Source organism: Onychostoma macrolepis, chromosome 03 (genome assembly GCF_012432095.1).
Source record: "Onychostoma macrolepis isolate SWU-2019 chromosome 03, ASM1243209v1, whole genome shotgun sequence".
Taxonomy (NCBI): Eukaryota; Metazoa; Chordata; class Actinopteri; order Cypriniformes; family Cyprinidae; genus Onychostoma; species Onychostoma macrolepis.
The window spans coordinates 55,122,918-55,141,820 of record NC_081157.1 but is presented as its reverse complement, the minus strand read 5'-3'; the positions used below and the strand labels follow the sequence as shown (position 1 = coordinate 55,141,820).

Here is an 18,903-nt window from a genome sequence, read left to right as displayed (position 1 = left end):
TTCCCCTGACTGTATTTGTCATCTGCAGCTCATCATCTTTGCCTGTGTATCACCTCAGTTCATACTTAGTTCAAGTTCATACAAAGGAGAAGCCACATTCATGTCATTTGTGTTTTTCACGTCTACAAAGTTTGAAAGTACATCAGAAAATACACACATTTGGAGTTCCTCCCCAAAGATAATGTCAAAAAGTTATATTCTTGTTTCATTTTGCTTCATAATTTAAATTATATCGTTGTGCTTTCTTATGAGTTTCATAGTATGTTTGTTCACTTGTCTTATAATGCATGTGTGTCACTTACTCTGTCATGAAGAAAAGTAAAAGCATTTTACACACTGTTCTTGTTCAGGAAGCTGAAGAAGAGACTGTAACACTTTTAAGAAAGACAGGTTTATTTTTTATTTTGTTCTTTACTGTTGTTTTTAAAATGACTAGTTATTTTTCCACTTATGATGTATTTAGAAAATGCAGATGCAGTAAATACTGTCGTGTAGCTTATTATTAAACTGGTTCAGTTATGGAAAACAGCTGGGGCAAATGAATCAATAATGAGGTGAGTGGAGTTTGGGGAATTGAATCCGGGAGATAGTGACCTCTGGTTGTGAGAGGGAGAAACACAAGGCCCAGACTCCTGACAACTGTATACTAACTACTATGTGTTGGTGCATATGTAAGTGTTAAGTTTATAAACTTGACATTACAGCTAATCAGCCTCTGAGCACATGGTGAGCATTAATGTACAGCGATTAGCGTGTGCTCTGCTATCGACAAAAAGCAAAAGATAGAAAACATGCAATGTTTTTTTATGTTCCTTATGTGATCTTTAACATAACAGTTGTGTGTTTTGATGTTTTATATTTTGTGCCACTTCATTTTAATTGATTTATGTGTTTGAGTTAACTCGGATTTGCAGATACATTGCACAAGTACAGTTGGTGTAATTATTTTACAACATATGCTTTAAACATTATTTGCAACATAAATTAATATGAATACAAATTATGTACAATTAATTTTAGAGGAGTGTGGAAATCTAATAATTTAAAAATCCTGTTTCTGACATTCTTTTCTTCCACAGAAAGATATATGAAGAAGAATTCAAGAAGTATTCGTAGTAGTTTGCAAGACTCAGGTTCAGGTACCGAACTGAACACTAAGTCAATGGGTGTTCTACCTTATTGCAGATGAATTGGTTGTGCAAAATATGTAACTTTACATCATCAAAACGAGTGGAACTATTAAATTTTAGCAGCGAGCCATATTCACCTATCTCGACTTCAGCAAAGCCTGTTCTGATGCTGTGGATGTGTTTTCATTTGTGACGGTGTCGATGAAGAATTCACTACTCACATCAGCATATCCATCTTGAGTTTGGTTTTCGCACATAATGCACTGACTTGGATTTGGACTTGCAAACCTTTGCAAAATGATTCCACTTGCCACATTTAGCACACTGTTTTCCTTTGCTGGACACGTTTCTCTTCTTTTGTGTTCTTTCCGCAGTATCCGCATGAATTGAGGCATTCTGCTTGCACGTAGGGGTGTGATATATATCGTCTGCGATAATATCAGAATTGTTGTTTTAACGATGTGCAATTTGACATTATCGAGTATTTTGCAAAAACCAAACAGAACACCTACGGAGTGCATGCTTACATTACGTGATGAAGTCTAGACTAGAGCATGTGTGCATTTGGAGTGTGTTCTTTCACTGCATGATTCAGTAATAAAATGCATTAAGAATGATCACAAAATTCAAGATAGGGGCGAAAATGCGTATATATATATATCATTTCATATGGTTAAAATCAGATGAAGAGTGCCGTTTTTTTCTTCAAAAATAAGCATGATTACAAATGTGATATTGGTTTTATACAACAGTTCAATGAACAGTAAGTTAATATTAAGAGACTTACGTTTTAAACACCATATTGCCTGTTTTTGCACCATTCCGCCAACAAAAATTATTCCAAACAGCTACAGCACTGCTTTGCGTCTCTGAGAAACATGACGGTGTTTCGTTCCTGAATAAATCAGCCGTTTAAATGATTCGGTTCAGTCGCAATGACTCACTTATTAACAGTGACTTGCTGCCACCTGCTGGCGGTTTTAATTTCACATTCAAAGTATCTTTTCATTTTAAAATAATTTCAAATATCAGTATTCAATGTTTTATGTTTAATTTTGTTGAAACTGGTTTCATTTGTTTGGTAACAGCCTAAATGTCTTATTATTCTAATTGACTGATTAAATGTAACAATTTGATTCAAAAGATGCACACTTTTAGGAAAAAATGGCTTTTTTAAAGGTAAAATTGCCCATAAAAGGTAAAAATGAATTTAAACGTATATGTAAAGATTAATTTCTATCACTGATGTGAACTGACTATCAAAAACTGCAGCTGTCCACGGTAGTCAGTTATCAGCACAATAACACACTCTGTAAAATATCGTCTAATTATCGTTATCGAAAATATCCCCAAAAATATCAAGATATCATTTTTTTTCAATATCGCACACCCCTACCTGCCTGTTGTAGGTTTTTGTGTTGTTCTGACGGCTCTGTCGTATTTTTGCATGCTTTCTTATTGCGTGCACTTGTTGCTCCTGCTTCACATTCGTGCTTCCACTCGCCATGCTTTTCATCTGGGCTTGTGCAATCTCATGCGATCTGGCAATGTCTACCGCTCTCTCTAACATTAATTCAGCACACTGATTGAGTAATTTCTCTCCAACTTGTGGGGAATAAATGCCAAAAACGAACGGTCTCTCACCATCTCCTCTGGGTTCGTGTAACCACAGTCTTTAACGAGCAATCTGAGCTCAGTGATGAATTGATCAAATGTTTCCGTGGCAGACTGCATTTTCTCATTGATGAGATTGTTAAGCAATCTCTGATTGGCCTTTGGTACCACGTAAGCTTCAACATGATCATAGTAAGTTTTGAGCAACTTATTAATATTCAGACAGCTTGAATATTACAGTCGTGGTCTTGTCCCGATGGCCAACGAGGTCTTCGGAGGGGATCTGTCTCTGGGGTTCATCTAGGTGTCCTGATCTCCGCTGATGTTCAGGGCTGTAGAGGTCGTCTCTAGGTGCTGATCCACCATCTGATCTGGATACGGACTGGATCTGGGTGGCTACATTCACCTCAGAATAAGAATGAAACAGACTAATATTAGCGTAGATGCCACTGAGAACAGTAAAGCACATTAGAATTGTAGTAAACACTAATCATTTACACACATTACCTGGAATGAAAACAATAAACTCCTGGTCTTGAAAGTACACACAGTATGTAGCTGCAGTGGAGCGGTCTGGTCTCGAGTGTTTGGTGTCGTGGAAGAACTGACTGGGTTTCATCTGAAATCTTGCAACGATGACAAAGCACCAATGAAACCTTTGGCCACACCCTGATGGAGAAAGAAAAATACATTATAAGTTCAAAAAATGAAATGATGCCATTTGAATCATTTACAATGTATCAATATCAGAAAAACAACAGTCAGAGGATTAGAAAAACATGTAAATGACGACAGAATTCTGGGTTAACTGTACATTTAAGTAAATTAATAGAAACGCTTTTCACTAGTCATCACTGTGCAGAAAAATATCAGCGAACGCTGCAAAGAATGCTTGAAAAATACACATTCAGCAGATCCTCAGCTTGCTGTTGAACAGTAGGTCTGTTCAGTTCAGTTACTGCAGAAAATCACACGCTCATGCTGACATTTACTTGAACTTACCAACTTTCTCATCGGCTCTAACCGCTCCTTGCTCGTCCAGTCAGAGAAGTGTAATAAAGATGATGTCCACTGTCTTGGACTCCTGGGAAAACTATTACAGAGATCGCACGTACACTGCCGTCCAAACGTTTGGCATCAGTAAGACTTGTGATGTTTTTTAAAGATGTCACTTATGCTCATCAAGGCTGCATTTATTTGATCAAAATACAGAAAAAAAAAAAACACAGTAATCTTGCAAAATGTATAAAGTAATGGTTTCAATTTTAATATATTTTAAAATATAATATATTTCTGCGGTGCAAAGCTGAATTTTCAGCATCATTACTCCAGTCTAAAGTGTCACATGATCCTTCAGAAATCATTCTAATATGCTGATTTATTATCAGAATTATCAATGTTGGCAACAGTTGTGCTGACAAATATTTTTTGGAAACTTTTTCAGGATTCTTTGATGAATAAAAGTTAAATAGAACAGCATTTGTTATGCAATCTTGTCTAACAATATAAAACTTTGCTCTCACTTCGTATCAATTTAACACATCCTTGCTTAAAAGTTTTAATTTCTTACAAAAAGAAGGAATACAAATTTACTGACCCCAAACTTTTAAGATTATAAATCAGCATATTAGAATGATTTCTGAAGGATCATGTGACACTGAAGACCAGAGTAATGATGTTGAAAAACATTAAAACTCGTTCTGACCCGAGCTTTAACAGCAGTGTATGTGAAGGTGAGCAGGTTGTGGTAAACTAACACAGTTCTGAAACAGACTGACAGTGATTTGCTGCCATCTACTGGCGCTTTTAGTTTTATATTTAGAGTATCGTTTCTTTTATAAAATTATTTTATATTTCAGTATTTATTTGTATTTTTGTATGTTGAATTAAAATATATTTCTTTCTAAAGCTTTTTCTTTAACCGGCACAAGAGGTGTTACTTAATCTCATTAATTTGAGATGAATTTGATTAATTAATCGGCACATTATGTAATTAATTAGATAAAGTAATCACTTGATTTACCTATTTAAAGCATAACAAATAAACGATACCCAATCTGAGCTGTGAGTTTTAGATGAATCAAGAATCAGTGCATGAATCTCAACAATCAATCTTTAAAAACATCACAGCAGTGATGAATAACTAACAGTAAGTAAGCAGAGATCAGACCGAGATCATGAATCAGAAACCTGTATGAATGTGTTTGTTCTGCTGAACACAAAGGAAGATATTCTGAAGAATGTGGGAAACAGAGCAGTTCTGGGGCACCATTGACTTCCATAATATTTTATTTATTTATTTATTTTTTCCTACTATGGAAGTCAATGGTGCCCCAAAACAGCCTGGTTACAAAAGTTCTTCAGAATATCTTCCTTTGTGTTCAGCAGAACAAACACATTCACACAGGTTTGGAACGACTTGAGGATGAGTAAATGATGACAGGATTTTCATTTTTGGGTGAACTATCCCTTTAAAGCGGCAACAGAAGAAATGCATGTTAGAAAGTATCTCTCTCACACACACACACACACACACACACACACATTAGCTCATGCATGTGTGTTATTTCTTTTCAAACATAATGTATTTTAGTAATTCAGGAAAAACCTGTTTTTGATGAAAAGTGTTTGATGAAAATTCCTGAACACATTTTTGCACTTTATTTAAATTAGGATATTTTATTAGAAGCCTTTTATTACTATAATCACATCCCTTAGTCCTGTATATAATGCATATAGTGTCATGTAGATTTATTAACTACATTATCAAACAGTCTCTTATTATTGTGACTGTCATCTGTAATAAATCCACTGATATTTTCAGTCAGTTTCTCAGTTTCAGCTCTAGATGACAGTAAAGATGCACTGATTTCACATCAGCAGCTGAAGGATTTCTATTACAGTCATTTATTAATTCACTTTGACTTCATCTGGAACTGTTTAAAATCTGGCATTAAAACTGAATTTATTTTTACATTTGGAGCCTTGAAGCTGAGGATTTTTTAGCAAAAATCGTATCAATTTGTATGAGTAAGGTCGTATGAATTGCATTTAATTAGCCACCTCGTAAAATATTTACAAATTGCTGCGAGATCGGGCTGGAGCTACAGATTACTGACTATTGATCGATAAGATCCTCAGAGAGGAAGATAAATCATAATTACAGAAGAAAGGGAAGAGTGTGTGAGTGAAGGAGGTTGTGAATGTGTGTAGATGTGTTAGTTACAGGATCAGAGAATGACACCGTTCCTCTGTCATAGTCCAGATTCACTCACACGATCAAGCTGCTGTTTAACACAAAACCAAAACATGAAGACCCTCCGTACAACAACATTTCATCCTCATACTCACACACCAGACATCAGTGTTGAAGAAACCCCGTCCCTTCCTCTGGTTTGATGCTGTAGTTACTCCCAAGTCTCCAGAATTGACTCTGTGTAATCTCCACATCCCAGCAGTGTGTTCCTGAGTTAAAACCCTCTGAACCCAGAACACATTCATACCGGTCAAATCTCTCTGGATTATCAGGAACAGGTTGAGTGATCTTGTTGTATCTCACACTGGTCAGATCATCAGACAGAAGGAGACGTGGATGAGCCGTGTTTGGATCCAGAATCACAGGAGCTGATGAGACACAATCAACAGATGCTGTTATTCTGATGTTCATATAATGATCAAGAGTGAACCCAACACAGATTATTGTGAATAATGATGCACTGTCTATTAAACAAACACATCAGACATTTTTGAATCTGTAAATCTTCCCCTCATGAATGATTTCCAGTGTGTGTATCTTCTGCAGTCAGACTCACTGTTCTGGACGATGTCCTGCATCTTCTTCCAGACTCTGAAGGGCAGGTTGCCCAAGTAACGTGGCACATGAATCAAAGCTCCAGAAGGCGTCTGTGGATCCGGCTGTGATGAGATCTGGACTCTGGAAGAACATTCAGGATCAGAACCGCAGTGGCTTTGGATCAGAAGCAGAGAGACCAGAGACACCAGCAGATCACTCACCTTTCCATTGAGACTGGAAACTCCTGCAGAACAAACACACCATTGATCATCAACAACTCAATCAATTAATCAATCAATCAATCAATCATCTGAAATCAGACCTTCAGAAAGCAGACGTCACTGGCTTTCATCATCTCCTCCGTGTCTTTGATTGTGTGTGAAAGAGCTGAGATGTGTCTGTTCATCTCCTCCAGCTTCTCCTTCATCATCTGCTTCTTCTGCTCCTCTTCCTCCCTCAGTGCAGTGATTGTAGCTTCTTCTTCATCTCTGAGAAACTGATGAAGCTTCTCAAACTGCTGTTTAATCTGACGCTCTGTGTGCTCAGCTTGAGACTGAAATCAAACCACATTCACTTTAATCGTCTCCATCAACACACATCAACACAATCACATCATTCAGATCTGAGAGAAACTCAGAGACCGACATATAACGCATCCAGAAGCAGATTGATGCTCGTCATTTACACAAATAATCAGCTGCAGTCCATTATATTAAATATATCAGATCATAACTGTATCTAGTGATCTACAGCTGTAATGAAAATGACTCTGGATTCTGTTTCCTCACCTTGATGTGTCGAACTGTTTCCTCAAACTCTCCTTTCATTTTTTTCATTGTGTTGAAGTTTCTTCTGTAATGATTGCAGTGCTGTATTGAGCACCTCCTAGAATTAAACAAAATAAAAACACATAAGAAGACTTCCTACTGCTCCCCGGACTTGGAGTATTTATCAGTAAGATGGCACCCCTTCTATCTTCCGCTAGAATTTACAGTTATTGTAATTACTGCTGTCTACTTGCCTCCAGATGCTAACATTACTAACTGCCATTAGTAAACAACAGCAGGCCCATCCGGATGGAGTCTTTATATTAGCTGGTGAGCAAGTCTAAAGATTGTCCTGAACATGTTCAGTGTCCAACTAGAAGGAAAAATATACTTACCCATGTTTATAGTAACATCAAGTATGTATATAAGGCATCACCTCTTCCCCATAGAACTGTCTGACCACATTTCATTGTTTTTGACTCCGGCATACAGACCGCTTATCAACAGGGTCAAACCATCTGTTAAAACAATACAAATGTGGCCAGAAGGGTCATCCGAGCAATTGCGAGACTGCTTCAGTCACACTGACTGGACTGTATTTGTGGATGATAACATTGACATCTACACATCTTCTGTGCTATTTTATATAAAATGTTGCATAGATAATGTGACCATTATGAAATGGATTCACATCTTTCCTAACAGCAAGCCGTGGATGACCAAGAATGTAAAACTCTTGCTAAAGGCCCGTAATTCAGCTTTCCGGTCTGGTGACATGCAGCAGTACAGCACAGCCAGGATGAACCTAAAGAAGGGGATCAGGGATGCAATATATTGACACTTGGTCAGGACCCCTTGGCATCGCTTTTTGACGCTCAAGGTACCCCTTTAGCATAATTTTTCAATGCACAGGGTCCTCCATTGTTTTCAGTTGTTTGTCTTAATTTAATGGTTTTCATGCATTTGTGTTAAATATAAATTAATTTTATATAAATTTATACTTTTATTGGAGCATGTAACCCCACCCCTACCCTAAACCTACCCACCTCTGAACAATATAAAACACGTAACAGGCAAATAAAAGTACAGCCACAGGTATTTATTGCAAAAAACAACCATAAACAAGCAGTATAAAAGCATTACAAATATGTTGTGTTGCATTCCAAGTCTTCTGAAGCCATACAATATCTTTATGCGAAGAAGAGAGTAAAACATAAGGTTTTAATCGCTAAAAATTATCCCGCTCCGTTAACATGCTTGCATCTCATTCAAAAAGATACTCCCGTAGCATGACTCAGTCGGCCACGAGACACTCAAGAGCCAATGGCATTTCACAACAGCATGACGCAATCAGTCACGAGACACAAGAGCCAATTGCTAATGTAAGGTTTCTTCTGGCGGCATTTTTTTAATACGCACACAGAGACAGCACATAGGAAGAGCTTTTGTGTGCGATAAGCCTTTTGAGAATCTAACCCTAACCCTAACCCTTTTGCGTCAGCATATTGACGCTAAGCATTTCTTATTTAAAGCAACTGACGACCCTGCATGTTGAAAAGCGAAGCCAAAGGGTCGTGACCAAGCGTCAATATGTGACGAGTTGGGAGTGAGACCGTGTTGAAGGAATGTATGCATAGCTGTTGTTCTTGGACTTCATTTCTGCTTTTAATACTATTTAAAGTTCTCCAAGATGTCTGATCTAGGCATTCAGCATAACATCTGCCTGTGGATCAAGGACTTTTTAACAGAGTGGCCACAGTCAGGGAGAACGGGCTCACATAATTTCTCAACTTTGACAATCAGCACAGGAGTCCCACAGGGATGTGTGCTAAGCCCGTTTCTCTATTCTCAGTATACACATGACTGTATACCATTGTATAATACCAACACCATTATCAAATTCGCGGACATAATATTCACAATATTCTGAAGGACTCATCTGGGAAACGTTACAGGTCTATCAAAACACGTACCACAAGATTCATGAACAGTTTTTATCTTAAAGCTATAACCACACTGAACACTGAACTGATAATACATTCTTGACATGTAAGAAGAACCAATCGTGTGCAATTATATTGAGCATTGAGCACTTTATTTCATTCAGCACGGTGTAAAATTATTATTATTTTTCCTTATGTGCAATATGGTCCTTATTTAATTATTATTTATTTATTTATTTATTTATAATATCTGTAGCTGGATACATTGGCAAAATCTACAGTTTTGTTGGATGTAAGTACAATGACAATAAACAATCTGAATCTGAACATTTCATACTAAATTAATTCAGAAATTAAAACCTGCCATAAAACAAAGGCAAGCTGAGTGAACACAAACCACAGTTTGTAAATGACAATGTTATTTATTGAAAATAAAAAATAAAAAAAAGTTTTCCAATACCAACACTTAAATAGGACTTTTAAAACAACATGAAGTTGGCTAAAAGCCATTTCTCTCACCTTACATGAAGGAATAACTTCATCAATGGGTCTGAATATGTGATTGACGTGTTTCTGTGAATTAACACACACCGGCTGTTTGTCCTCCAGACAGAAGTCTTTGATTTTCTCACTGTGTAAACTGCAGATCTCCTCAGATCCTGATGAACATCTTTCATTTCTCTCCTTCAGGAATGACTCACAAGTTTTTCAATGCAAAACTAACTGGAGGTTCACCTGTTGAGGATCTTCTCCTGCAGACGGGACACTCCTGAGTTTTCTTGGTTCTCCAGAACTGTTGAAGACACTCTTTACAGAAACTGTGACTACATGATAAAACAACAGGATTCTTGAAGATTTCATGACATACAGGACAAGAAAAATCATCTTCAGATAGTGAAGCCATTTTCAGTCTTTGAGCTCCAGCGATCTAAACTTTACTTTCACTTTCTGAACAACAGTTTAAAGAATGAATCACCACGAGAATCACAAACATCTACTATCTATTCAGAAACAAACTGATGGCTGATTCTTTATTGCTTTTGTCAGTAGAGAAGAGAGTCAGTGTGACAGAAAGCAGAAATAACTCGTCAGTCTCTTCCTGGTAAGAGCTGTAAGAGGGTGGAGTTTATGATCACATGAGTGTGTTTAAACAAAGGGGTGGTTGATTGCTATTTCACTTTTTTAACATTAGTTAGTGTGTAATGTTGCTGTTTGAGCATAAACAGTATCTGCAAAGTTGCAGCGCTGAAAGTTCAATATATTGATCAATATCATTTAAAATTCTGTCAATTTAATGCCTACAAAAATGGTAGTACCCGGGTCCGATGCGTCAGGAACCCAGATAAACCCCGCCCCCGGGAACATGTAACGAAGGGGGCGGGGCCATGCTGCGCTGCTTTAGAGAAGAGGAAGAGAAAACTAGGGGTGCACATAAAAATCTATTCATACTGTATGTGAATCGCGATTCTGTCTTCTAACGAATCTAATGGATTCACAAGCTTCAAAATCAATGTTCTAAAACAGATGTTCTTAATCCTGTTCCTCGTGTCGCCCTGCTCTGCACACACTCTGCATCTCTCTCTCTCTCTCATTCAGATCGTCAGATCAGCTCCAACAAACTGTTCCAATTATACACTTATTTTCACATAGCAACGAGAAGCGTTATACATGGACGTGTATGCGGTTGCTGTGCTGTATTAAAGCTTTAATCAGAATATAACCGTATATTAAAAGCTAACACAAGTAGTAGCATTTACAAATAATAGCGTATCTAAAAGTATGAGACAACAACAAACAAACATACCATTAAGAGCCGCGCTTGCACAGGTTCTGTGTGATCCTCTTCACTATATCCTCTGCGTCTCAATCGGGCTCAAATTGATAAGCAATATAGACATGGGCGGCGCTAGGGAGGGGCTAGAAGGTGCTTCAGCACCCCCAAGAAAGACCAAAGCACCACCGCAAATAAAGAAGATGAAATAAATAAAATAATTCAAAAATAACAACATTTGATTCATTACGTATGCAAAGTAATACAACATGACGTGATTTTCAGTCGCACTTTTCGGAATGTCAAAGCATTTTATTTTAAAAATGGATCAGTTCCTTCTATGGGATTTTTTTTATCCATTTACCTATCCACCATGAAAAACCACAAGTCTGATCACTTAGGCCTGAGCCCGACTAAAGATTCTTCTAGTCAACTAATCGCACGTTTATTTTAAATTAAAATAACCTACTAAACCTTCCTTTAATATAGGCTAGTCATACTTGCGTATTATAGCCGATTCTGCACTCAAGTGCAAAAAATCAAAATTAACGTCAGCGTGAACGGCAAAAAAATAAAAATATGATGAGTCAAATAACCATGTAATAAAATGTTACAAAATCGACTGGGTGATTTTATTATACATATGAAAAATATGTATAATAAAACTTGTTTCGGTCATATTTACTATTAATTGCCCAGTTCCCCTGTCAATGATCTAGCACCCCTCAGCACCTGCATTCAAAATTCTCTGGCGCCCCTGAATATAGTCTGTATTGCATTGTTTACAATACCACCGGAGCACATGATGCTGAGCTGAGGGGCGGGATGTTTAGACGTGCACTAGAGGCGGTTTAGCCAATCAGCTAACCAATCTCCAATCTCAGCCAATCTCAGCCCATCGCGAATTTCTGAGGGAGGGCTTCATAAAAATAATCAAGGCGTTTGTCAGAGAAGGGACAGAGCGGTGTGGAATAAAGGTAAATTATGTGGAAAAATAATGCGTTTTTAAAAACACATGTTAGACTGCACCCCATAAACACAATCAAACCTAGAAAAAAAAACAGTCACCCACTCCTTTATACAAGTCAGACAGGAACATCAGGATTTCTGCAGGTTAAATTGTAATTATTATCATTGTATCATTATGTGTTTTATTTTTTTGTATGTTTTGTACGACGAGGAAAGCTCTAGCCACTCCCACTGATTAACCTGCTGTCTTTGATTGCTTACTAATAGCTTAAGAAGACTTATTTGAACAATTGATGTGTATCCTGAAGAAGGCTTTGAAGCCAAAACGTGTAGATCTATACTTAATTATTTTAATGATTTAACCCAGTTCATTAAAGGCTTTTTATTGTTACTACAAGTGCCTTGGAGTAATTCATCTTTTCAGTTTGATATCTTAATTTGTGTTCTAAAGATGAACGGAGGTCTTATGGGTTTGGAAGGACAGAATTAATGACAGAATTTTCATTTTTGGGTGAACTATCTCTTTAAGATCAGATCAGTGTGAACAGTAAAATCATCATCACAGACAGACATCGTGGCCAGTGTGGGGAATTTCTGAAGGAACTGTAGTAACAGTATTTGTTCACATGTGTTGAGAAACTCATGTGTTCTTGAATTTCATCCTACTCTTTCAGCATCTTATGAGAATGCAAGAATGTCGAACTTTCCTTCAGTGACATCACACCCAAAAATTACCTGTTCAAGGGAACCAAGAAGGGCTCTGTGTATCTCACCCAGTACAGGGTAACTATAACCCACCCAAACACATCTTAACTAATTCATAACCTATCCAAACACAGATTAACTAATCCATAATCGAGCCAAACACAGGTTAAATAATTCACAACCCACCCAAACACGGGTTAAATAATTGATTGTGTATCTAGCAAAAGCTATGCAGAATTCTGCCAGTGTGAGAACACATTTTGATTGAGGTATGGAATTTTTTAGACTGATGGTTAAAGGGCCACAGTCAAAAGAGCGGTGGGATTCATTGATGGGAACTGAAGTTAGTTGAGAAGGAAGATCAATATTTGCACCTGATACAATTAGGGAACGGAGGTGAGTCGAGACTGGAGGTGGATCCATGGTGACTGTGTTGGGAGGAGCTGGAAGAGGGACAGCTGAGGCGAGGGAATTGCCTGGCAAGTGGATTGAACCCGAGGAAGATGGATGCTGGGCAGGGGGCCCTACTAGTTACTGGTGTCCGCAATGTCTAAGAGGAGCTGAAGCGAGAAGAGGGGAAGGGTTAGCAGGCAAAAGGGGGTAAAGGATCCTTTGCAGAGGCAACCTCCCGCTAGGGACTGAGCCAGGGGGGATGTTAGGAGGAATTTGAGGCACAGAACGGAGAAAAAGGGGATTAGAAGAATTGGCTTGTTGCGCATGGGTTATCAACAAAAGAAATGAAAAGAGGTGGGGAAGCGGAAGGAAGGAAGTATGGAAGAAAAAGTTGGGATAGATGGGTCTTGCCTAGGGAGTGGAGAAGCCTGCAAATGAGAATTCGTGGCGTTGAAGGAACTGCGGAACTGTTTTTGCGGCCGCTATTGTTGACCGGGAGGAAAGGCGGTGGACGAGGAAGTATATGCTGCTGTAGTTTTTCCCCTCTGGTCTTTGCCGTGGCCTCTGGATTAGCGCACTGTAAATGATGGCGTTCGAACGCTGAGCCAGGAGAGAAACAGAAGTGGATGAGGACTGGGCCTTCTTTTTGGAGTTGAGGTGTTTGTTGGGATGCTGGAGCTGTTGGAGTTAGAAAGTAGATCATAGAGTTGAGCTTTTGATGATCTGCGGGAGAAATGTAGTTCGGAGTTTGAGAGGGCTTGACGTAGGCTGTTGACGGACCATTTTGAAATGGGTGGAATCGGAGGAATGGCGGCAGCAGAATGAAGAGGTGGACGAGGCACAGTTGATCTTAAAGGTGGAGGAGAGAGAGTAGTCTTCTCGAGCTTTGTTTTGGAGTTTTGTTTCCAGTCAAGACTTGGTGTGTGTATATTATTGTAATTATTATCGTTGTATCATTATGTTTGTTTTGTTTTTTCCATGAATGGAGGATTTATGGGTTTGGAAAGACATGAGGGTGAGTAATTAATGACAGAATTATTAATTTTTGGGTTAACTATCTGATCAGATCAGTGTGAACAGTCAAATCATCATCACAGACAGACATCGTGGCCAGTGTGGGGGATTTCTGCAGGAACTGTAGTAACAGTGTTTGTTCACATGTGTTGAGAAACTCTGTGGTGCTGTTCTGGGAACAGATGTGTGCTTGACTTTCCAGTGTGACATTCCTGCTGTTTCAGCATCTTACGAGAATGCAGGAACGTTGAGCTTTCCTTTAGAGACGTCACGCCCAAAAATGACCTGTTCAAGGGGACCAAGTGCTCTGTGTACCTCATCCAGTACAGGGTAACTATAACCCACCCAAACACAGTTTAACTAATTCATAATCCACCCAAACACATTTTAACTAATCCATAATCCACCCAAAACAATTTAACTAAACCAAATAACATATCCAAATACAGGTTAATCTATAACCCAAACAAACACAGTATAGGTAAATCATAACTTATCCAACTACAGTTTAACACATTTTCAAATACAGGTTAACTAATCTATAATCCACTTGAACACATTTTAACTAGTCCATAGTATATCACCCAAAACCTCTTAACTAATCCATAACTTATCCAAATACAGGTTAATTAATCAGTAATTTAACCAAAATCATTTTAAATAATCCATAACTCACTCAAACACTTTTTTTAACTAATGCATAACCCACCCAAATTTAGCTTAACTAATCCTTAACATATCCAAATATAGGTTAACTAATCAATAACTCAACCAAAACCATTTGAACTAATCCATAACCAGTGTTGGGCTAGTTACTCAAAGAATGTAATATATTACTTATTAATTGTTACTCCTTTCAAAAGTAATATTGCTACTTTACTTATTACTTTCTGGCAACAGTAATTAGTTACACTACTAGTTACATTACTTTTTCTTCACGCCCCACAGAAGTTGTAACTGTGTATCTTCCAGATAAAATTCTTCTAGAATGTTACTAACAACATATTTCTGCCTCATCATTTGACCAAAACCCACATTAGATCGCAGTCAGAAGTTATTACAAACACTCAATAGTGATTGATAGTGGCATTCAAGTAGAAGTGTTGTATTTATCTCATTAATTGTCATGTGTAGCTTGAAGTAATTTTTCCGTTACCCATATGCGATTCAATTTCGTTATGCATTTAATCAAATCACATGAGTTTGTAAGAAACTGTTAAATTTTCCCAAAATATTTTGAATTATATTAATATAATGTACCACGTGCTGATCAGAGGGATGCAACAACAGAGTAAAGTAAAGCCACAACTTACACAACAGATCTTTTTTCCTGACAAACTCAATATAATGCAATATTTCTATCTGCTGAATGTAAGCTTTTCCATATTCCAAGCTTGCCTGCTGCACTGGGGACATCACATGCATGTGCGAGTCATGAAAATTATGAAAATAAATCTAGGAATTATCTGATTGTTAGATTTTAAATCAGCGGGGTTGAGGCATCAAAAGTAACTATGTAACTATGCTGTTTTATGGAAACTAACTGTAATATTATTACTGAAACCTTATTAATAATTAGTTACACTACTAGTTACTGCAAAAAGTAATATTATTACAGTAACTATATTACTAGTAACTAGTTACTGCCCAACACTGTCCATAACCCATTCAAACACAGGCTAACTGATCCATAGCTCACCCAAACACAGGGTAAAACCGATCCATAACCCACCCAAACACAGGTTAATCGATCCATAACCCACCCAAACACAGGTTAACCGATCCATAACTCACCCAAACACATGGCATCCTGGGCATCTTCGTGTATAAGTTGAAACCGCTACAAAATGGCAAATATTAAAGAACAGGTGTGTTCAGGTAAGAAGCCAAGCACATGTCTGTAATTCTCAAATAATTTTAGTCTAATTTATGTGAAATTACCATTAATGACACCAGTCATGGTGACAATTTTGGCACTTCTTGTCGTTAATACTGGTGCTTCGAGTGCTTTATTGCCATCACACACCATACAGGTGCTCTCCACAGGAAACACACTTGATGGAAACACAGGTGATGTTTTAGGTTGGGCTACTTCGTTTAAAGGAGTAGATGGAATTTTTTTCTCAGAGTAGATATACTGCACAGTGCGGTGCAGGTCAAACTGGGGAACGCAGGCGAGGTCTTCTGAGAGCCGTGGAACTGAGGAGTCCGTTGCTTCAGATGGTTTCTCTGATGCAAATAACTGTTTATTTGTTTGAAACAAGTGCCATTTGGCAATGTTTTTGTGAGGGCACGACATCCGGGGCTTTGCACACGGGCAGTGCCAAGTTCTGACAGTTGAATTGTATGTGACCATAACTCCCCAAGACGACTGAAGTGATGGATCATGGGCTCATGCATAGACAGAGTGATCTACTTTTGAGAGTCACCTAATGCGACTGACACTGAAAACAGGACATTTGCTGTCTGTGCTACTTTCTGTCTTTTCAGATAGACTGCCTTCTTGGCTTCTCCAAAGAATTTCCAAAGTTCATCTCATCAAGAACACTAGGATCCAAGAGCTCCTAAAACACTGTGTTACAACAATAGTCCAGTGAACGTAGGTGTTCACATAGACTAAAAGTGTGTCCACTCCTGTAAGCAAGCTGCTGGTATTGCCAGCACTCTTGTAACTCTGGTACAGAAAAACCATGGCCACTTCTCTGAACAGCAATGGTAATGGGCCTCTGTTCTGCAGGCCAAATGGCATCTGCATAATCTTTTATCTAGAAATTATAAACGGTATGCAAATCAGAAAAAAACATAAAAAACCCCCAAAAAAAACCAGTTAGATTTGATAAAGTATATGAGAGGCCATTCAAAATATATTTCAAACCTCACTCTTGCACATGCTGTCAAACGCTCTCATTCGCTACTATACTATCTCACACAATCAAAGCTCATTTCACACACACTCTATCAAACTCTCTCGCACACACTACCAAACTCATTCGGTCCGTGCGTCTTCCGATCATTCGTTTTTTGATTTTATATTGAAAGTAGAAAAATTAGAAAACAGCTCCTTTTCGTTTTCCCTCTTTTCAAAACAAAACAAAACAAGAATTCAGCTTAATTTTTCATTTAGGAGTAGAAAAATGAATAAATACATTGATTCTTATAGTGTTCCTGTGGCTCAGTGGTAGAGCATTGCGTTAGCCACTGTCGTGGGTTTAATTCCCAGACAACACACATACTGAAAAAATAAATAAATAAATGTATAGCCTGAATGCACTTTTAGTGTCTGTTAAATGTAGTGTGTGTGAAAGCTTTGATAGTGTGTGAGACGTTATAGTAGTGCATAAGAGAGAGTCTGACATGTCTCTTGAACGGCCTCTCATACATATTAATACCCTTTTTAAGTGCTTCAAAAAGACAAAGGCTGCATCTGAAACCGCCTACTCAATGAGTAGGTACTTCATTTCAATAAGTACTTACTTAACGAGCGCTAAAAGAGTACGTACTCTACAGCCAAATCTCGTTGAGTATGAATGCGATCTGCCATGTTGACGTTATCATGCGATTTATGACGTTATAACAAGCGCAACAAGTTAAAAGATATGAGCGACAGGTTCTGTAAATATTTTGATGTTGATGAAATTTTCTCATTTTTGGTCTTGTAGAAGAAACAGCTGCCCTTGTGATTGTAGTATAACCAATCAATTTTGGGTTAAGGTTTTTTTTAAATATATTTTTAACTCTACTAATAAAACCCACAGTTTAATCCTTAAATATTTTTTTTATTATTATTACGAAAAAACAAAATCGTTTCTCTTGAATATATTATTAATTTCTTAATTTTATGTGCAAAATTGTTCATCCACACGCACTGGCTTAAATCTCCTGTTTTCCTTTTTTTGTTGTTGAATGTCTCTCACGTTTGATCCCTGAGGCTTACAGTAAAAATAAAAACAACAAATGCAATTTTTAATGCATTGTGATTAAATGAATTGTATTATTCAAATATTTATTCTTTTTTTTTCTGTGTATATAATCTCATACTATGATGTACGCAAACCCATTATAGTTGTTTTGTTTTTTTGTCATTATGATTGTTCATTGTTAAAGATACTACCATCTTTCCCTGAGCTTGTATGTAATCATAGCAGTAATAATACTAAAAAGAAAATAAGAGCGACAGGTGCACAAACACTTCATAGCATCAATAAATCCACAACCCTACCTAGTAAAGTTTCCTCCGTGTTTGTAATATCTGCACAAAGGAGACGTCGATCAGCTGCTCAAAGATCTCATCTTTGGAGAAGACTGTTGATTTTACTCAAAAAATGTAAGTATTACTACTTAGAAATTAAGTTTTACCTCAGAATGCATTGCTAGCCCACACCAAAAATTATGAACAATAATAAAGACAAATGCTGACCAATAATTATATTTTTTTAGTAAAAATAAGCGAATTGTATTTTTTGTCATATGCCATAGCTATGCATGACTACACACACTAGACAAATTCAGCCAAGGTGAATACATCTCAGTTTTCAGTCGAGTAATGAATTAATGCATGTTAATGAAACAATTATATTTTATTTACTGACAACAACAGGAAACATGAATAAATGAGTAAAAGAATAAATAAAAGTAATCATGACAATAAATAAATACAAGTCAAGGACACATGAAACAAAGCTTTATTCAAACATATTGTTCTGACAATCATGTATTTAGAGACAGCGAACCCATATCTACTCAACACAGCTGGTCCAGTTCTGCAGCTTTATTCTGATGAAGCAGCTGACCACTGAGCCAACCT

General features: G+C 37.5%; 1 protein-coding gene across 1 annotated transcript; it reads right to left on the bottom strand.

Moving 5' to 3' along the window:
* Positions 1 to 6,105: 6,105 nt before the first annotated feature.
* Positions 6,106 to 9,823, bottom strand: LOC131535847 (E3 ubiquitin-protein ligase TRIM35-like). Its single transcript, XM_058768353.1, has 6 exons — positions 9,767 to 9,823; positions 7,326 to 7,422; positions 6,860 to 7,090; positions 6,759 to 6,781; positions 6,557 to 6,678; positions 6,106 to 6,368 (listed from the first exon to the last, which is right to left on the bottom strand). The coding sequence occupies exons 1-6, from the start codon at positions 9,787 to 9,789 to the stop codon at positions 6,106 to 6,108; spliced, it is 759 nt and encodes a 252-aa protein (XP_058624336.1). The 5' UTR covers positions 9,790 to 9,823.
* Positions 9,824 to 18,903: the final 9,080 nt, after the last annotated feature.